This window comes from Engystomops pustulosus, chromosome 11, assembly GCF_040894005.1.
Source record: "Engystomops pustulosus chromosome 11, aEngPut4.maternal, whole genome shotgun sequence".
NCBI lineage: Eukaryota > Metazoa > Chordata > Amphibia > Anura > Leptodactylidae > Engystomops > Engystomops pustulosus.
In genome coordinates, this window is record NC_092421.1 from 28,871,746 (window position 1) to 28,877,745 (window position 6,000).

The 6,000-nt window shown below is 43.2% G+C and overlaps 1 protein-coding gene across 3 annotated transcripts in view; it reads right to left on the reverse strand.

Annotated features, from left to right (window-relative positions):
* The window catches only part of PALD1 (phosphatase domain containing paladin 1), a 194,279-nt gene extending 189,049 nt beyond the window's left edge, over positions 1 to 5,230 (reverse strand). Inside the window, exons 1-2 of one of the 3 annotated variants that reach the window (XM_072130461.1) lie at positions 5,212 to 5,230; positions 3,160 to 3,274 (exon numbers count right to left, since the gene is read on the reverse strand). Coding sequence is in view for 1 of the 3 variants with exons in the window: in XM_072130457.1 (XP_071986558.1) it covers positions 5,068 to 5,102 (35 nt within the window). In the remaining 2 variants the exon portion in view is untranslated. Of the gene's footprint in view, positions 1 to 3,159; positions 3,275 to 5,067; positions 5,192 to 5,211 lie in introns of those variants that run through there. The other 2 variants (XM_072130460.1, XM_072130457.1) reach the window with 2 other exon arrangements.
* Between the last annotated feature and the right edge of the window lie 770 nt (positions 5,231 to 6,000).

The following is a 6,000-nucleotide window of genomic DNA, read 5'->3' on the forward strand; positions in this document are numbered from 1 at the left end:
ACACACTAAGTTGACTTTAGAAGGAATGGGGCCATGGATAACAGATGTAAGAAGATTAGCAAAGTCCCAGAGCCTGGCTCTATGAGCAAGTGTCTCTGGTTTATCCATGCTTCATTTTGTTGCCAAATTTTCTTTAATAGGGTATTGAGAAATAAAACTAAAACACATTTGGTAATTACACAATCGTACGTCCCCCAAAGTTTAAAGAGGAAGTGACGTTCGGAGTGCATAGTGCATAAAAACAAAGCCCGAAAAATTTTTAGCTCCAGAATTACATCATAATCTTTATTTACACAGCGCCATCATATTCCGTAGTTCTTTACAAATCATATACAAATAAAATACTACATTACAGAGTACAAGCAGCCATATGGAACAATAGGAATGAGGGACCTGGTCATGGATATATTCCATTTGGATTTATGAAATATTTCTCATATGAACGCAACATGGGAATGACAAAGACCTTCATTTCGCAAAGGGGTGGACAGTTAGGAAATGGGATTTCTACCACCACTTAAAAAAATTTTTTTTTTTTTTTTCTTACTGCTTTTGTTCCTTTGTTTTTTTATAAATTGAATTCCTCACACCCTATATGTTATCCAAGAATATACATACGTAAGAAATTGATGTACTGCTGGAATATGTCTGGAGCCAAAAGTAAGAAAAAGATCTAAACAAAAGAGTGACGAGCGCTGTGCTTGGTCTTCTAAATATATACATTACAGAAGTATGAGAAATACAGTGTCATTTATTTCCTTGCAATGGGATCCATCCAGGAAGCGATCATCCAGTGTTTTTCTTAGAACAGAAGACACTCATGAATTTTTTTATTTTATGATGAATAATTTTAAAATTAAAGTGAATCAGAAAACACAAAAAGAAACAAATTAAAAATAAAAAAGTTACATGATAAGGAAATTCTAGTAACATTTTCCAATTTTAATGTCAACTGCATACGAGCATGTTCCAACTGTTGAAAAGAAACTGTGTGCTGGTCCAATCCCATGGACTGAACCACGATGCACATTGTGGAAACTAACCCCTGTGATATTTCGATCCCATGAACTCAACACATTGCACAGTTTGGGATTCCATTCATCTTAAATAAATGTGATGCAAGGACTTACTGTCACCGTAGTTTGGCCGGTAGACAAAAACTCCTTGCATTAAATTTCTGTATTATGTTAGGAATCCTGACCTGTCCAGCACAAGAATTTATTTCCACAGGCTGAAAATGTTTGTATGCAACTGGCCTAAAGCTTCATGTACCCGGACAGAATCAGGATCACGATCCTCGCGGTCCCCGTAGACGTCTATGGCAAATGGTCACGCTGCCCAAGCGCTAATAAACAACATGCCCTATATTTTGCAGTATTACTGTGCCGGCTGCTAGTCTTTCTATGGAGAGGGGAGGGGTGAGGAGCCCTAACCCTACTCTCTCCTGCACCTGGCTGGACGCTCGCCCGAGCATCTGTTCCTGTGCATGAGGTTTAACATTGTAACATTGTGAAGAATGAAGCCTCTTTTTAATTTTACTATTATGCAAATAAAAAGAGCAAAAATACTTAATGGGAATGTGGAACCAGAAAATCACCAGCTATTTTATCAGTAACCTTTAAAGAAAATCTACCAACAAAATCAAGCAGGATAAACCAGGGACAGGGAAGGTAAGAGTGTAACGGAGGGGCTCTGGTAACATCCCTAGGATTCTTGGTTCTTCCAGTAAATCCGGCTAACACGCAGAATGAGTCACACCAAAACTTGCTCATGGGTATCAAGCTTTATCCGTATATACACATAATAACACTATAAGAGGGAATTATTTGAGTAAATTAATACTGTGCGAATGTAATCATAAGATATGCAAATGATAATATTAGAAGGAATAAGAATGCTAAGTAAAAAAACAAAAAGCAGTTGAATGGAGTCCACAGCACCCAACGCTTCTTGCCTCTAAGCTCCTGAGAAATGATGAGAGAAACAACATTGTGCAATGAAGAGGACACCTTTGTCTTACTGGTGGCAAACTAAATGGAAGGAGCTGCTTGTGTCCCTCATCAGATCAAACTACCCTGTTTATTGGTGGTCTGCAACATGCTCAACCTGTTCACACGGCCACATCACCCAAAACCATGAACAGTGAGGGACCCTAGGGGTCTGACAACATTTGGGCGGGTGCTGACCTTCTCAATGACAACCCTGTGATCTGTTCAAGGAACCCAGGACAGTCAGCACCAGGAGCCTGTTCTATGAATAGTCTGATTGTACCATTCTACAAAAGGATGCAGAGACCTAGAGAATGAAAAGTTATCACCACTTTATATATCCTCAGGAGTGATCTATAATTGTGTCACCACAGATTCATTCAAATTAATGCGAATAACATGAAATTGTCGTTCCATTAATTGGGCAATATGTTACCTCATTATTGTGACAGGTACATTATTATGTCATCTTGTTAGCAATAAGAGTGTCATATAATGCTTGAAACCTGTTAGTCTGCACTCAGCCATAGGCCCTATTCACAACCGCATGTTACACCCCGGCCAGGACATGGGCGTAGCATATTTACGGCTAGAGAGGTGCTTCATAGGAAACAGTACAGCAGGGGACGCATGTACGGCGACAGCACGTTGCCACTGTACCATGACGTTCACAATGCACTTCTATCAGGGTCGGCTCCAGTTTCAGTAGGCCCCTGGGCAACAAAGCCTCAGTGGGCCTCTTTGCAGTGAACACATGTGGCAGCATTCAAAATTCAGAACCTAAAACAGTCTTCTATTCTAAAATATCCTCTAGTTTCTCATACCAAACAGCCCCCTCATGGTTATTTTATATAAAGCCCCCCCCACACACACACACACCATATGGATAAATTAGATACAGCCCCCTCTCCCCCCATGGATTCCTTATGTACAGCCTTATGTGGGGCCCCCCCAGCAGCTCTGGGCCCCGACCCTGACTTCTATGGCAGCCGTACGCTAGTGGCTATTTATACAGCCAGCTTTCAACCACCATATACTGCCATGGTATATGGCGAAGGGGGCCATACTATTTGCACTGTATGAATATGCCTGAATATTCTAGGGTTTTTCTAGATTTTGTGCAGGATCATTTGCACATTTGCAGCATCACTGGGAATCTTGCAGTACTCACAAAGTTTGCCCACTGAGGAAATGATCCTCCAGGAGATTGCTAGGCCTGGTCTATGTTATGGATGGAGTGCTGCATAATGTTTTTTCCATTAATTTATGTTCACCCACTAATGCACCTAGAAGAAAAGAAGTAAATATGAGCTCCAGTACAGTAGTATTGCTTAGAGTAAACATTCAAAATGGAGCCAGCACAGCATCCAGCAATGCGACCTGAGGGTATATTCACACGGTGTAGAGGAGGGGTGACCCCTCCATAGAAAACAGCGGCACACAGCTGTACAATCACCGGTATATACTAGAGGTCAGCCCCCAGTATACAGCAGTAACCACTATCACCGGTATATACTAGAGGTCAGCCCCCAGTATACAGCAGTAACCACTATCACCGGTATATACTAGAGGTCAGCCCCCAGTATACAGCAGTAACCACTATCACCGGTATATACTAGAGGTCAGCCCCCAGTATACAGCAGTAACCACTATCACCGGTATATACTAGAGGTCAGCCCCCAGTATACAGCAGTAACCACTTTCACCGGTATATACTAGAGGTCAGCCCCCAGTATACAGCAGTAACCACTATCACCGGTATATACTAGAGGTCAGCCCCCAGTATACAGCAGTAACCACTATCACCGGTATATACTAGAGGTCAGCCCCCAGTATACAGCAGTAACCACTATCACCGGTATATACTAGAGGTCAGCCCCCAGTATACAGCAGTAACCACTATCACCGGTATATACTAGAGGTCAGCCCCCAGTATACAGCAGTAACCACTATCACCGGTATATACTAGAGGTCAGCCCCCAGTATACAGCAGTAACCACTATCACCGGTATATACTAGAGGTCAGCCCCCAGTATACAGCAGTAACCACTATCACCGGTATATACTAGAGGTCAGCCCCCAGTATACAGCAGTAACCACTATCACCGGTATATACTAGAGGTCAGCCCCCAGTATACAGCAGTAACCACTATCACCGGTATATACTAGAGGTCAGCCCCCAGTATACAGCAGTAACCACTATCACCGGTATATACTAGAGGTCAGCCCCCAGTATACAGCAGTAACCACTATCACCGGTATATACTAGAGGTCAGCCCCCAGTATACAGCAGTAACCACTATCACCGGTATATACTAGAGGTCAGCCCCCAGTATACAGCAGTAACCACTATCACCGGTATATACTAGAGGTCAGCCCCCAGTATACAGCAGTAACCACTATCACCGGTATATACTAGAGGTCAGCCCCCAGTATACAGCAGTAACCACTATCACCGGTATATACTAGAGGACAGCCCCCAGTATACAGCAGTAACCACTATCACCGGTATATACTAGAGGTCAGCCCCCAGTATACAGCAGTAACCACTATCACCGGTATATACTAGAGGTCAGCCCCCAGTATACAGCAGTAACCACTATCACCGGTATATACTAGAGGTCAGCCCCCAGTATACAGCAGTAACCACTATCACCGGTATATACTAGAGGTCAGCCCCCAGTATACAGCAGTAACCACTATCACCGGTATATACTAGAGGTCAGCCCCCAGTATACAGCAGTAACCACTATCACCGGTATATACTAGAGGTCAGCCCCCAGTATACAGCAGTAACCACTATCACCGGTATATACTAGAGGTCAGCCCCCAGTATACAGCAGTAACCACTATCACCGGTATATACTAGAGGTCAGACATCAGTACAAAACACATTTACACACTAAATATATATATAATATCTCTGATAACACAGACAAAGCGGAGTACTAAGTGATGTACAACATAGTCAGAAGCAAGTTAGTCATACTCTCTCTAAATTCTAGGCCGGATGTCTGACTAAAAATCCATTGTTATACGTTACTACTAAAGAACCAACTAGAAACACCAAGCTACTGACCTTTTGCAGTGATTAAGAAAAGATTTGATAAACATTTTGCTGTGACAATATCTACATGTGAAGCTGCATGAAACAATAGTGAGTGAAAGTCCTATGTGTGGAGCAGCGCACCTGAGGAGAAGCCCCTCCCCAATCAGGACTCACCTGAGGCACAGATTAGTTGTAGTCCACATCCATGTAAATCACTGATGTGCTGTCTGTGTTCACCAGCAACTCCAGTAGGTTGTTATTCTAATAACTCAGGCCGGCGGCACACGTGGCGTTGTGAACACGTTTCTGGGCTGTAAAAACATAAACGCATGCGTTTTTTGAAATTGGGCTTTCCCAATTATCTTAATTAAAATCGGTCAAAAACTGATGCGTTTTCAAAAATGCATGCGTTTTTAACGTACTGCTTATAAACTGCCCAAAAACGGGTTCAAAACGACACGTGTGCCGCCGGCCTCAGGGCGCACACGTGTCCGCCCCCTGTGCATTAGCGTCGCGTTATGAACGCGCCGCTAACGGAACATGTAAACGCGCCCTCAGGGTGATGTCACACATGGTGTTTTTAGGCAGTTTTTAGTTTTCAGATCGTTTTCAGATCGTTAAAAAACGCATCCTTTTTTTTTTAAATGCATGCGTTCTTTGAAAATGCATGCGTTTATGTCCGTTTTTTCGAATTTGCGCAATTAAAAACGGACAAAAACGCATGCTACAGAAATCAGTAGGGGAAAGATATTACTTTAATTAACCCCTAGGCGCACCTGGATGTTATAGTACGTCCTGCGCGTAGATGCCTCGCTCACCTGGGCGTGCTATAACGTCCTGCTTCTGGCACCGGCTCACAAATGGAGCCCGCACCAGAAGCAGCGGCTGTCAGCTGTCTATCACAGCTGACACCGCGCGCTAAGGGCGCGTTCCCACGTTGCGTTTTGGTCACGTTTTCATTAC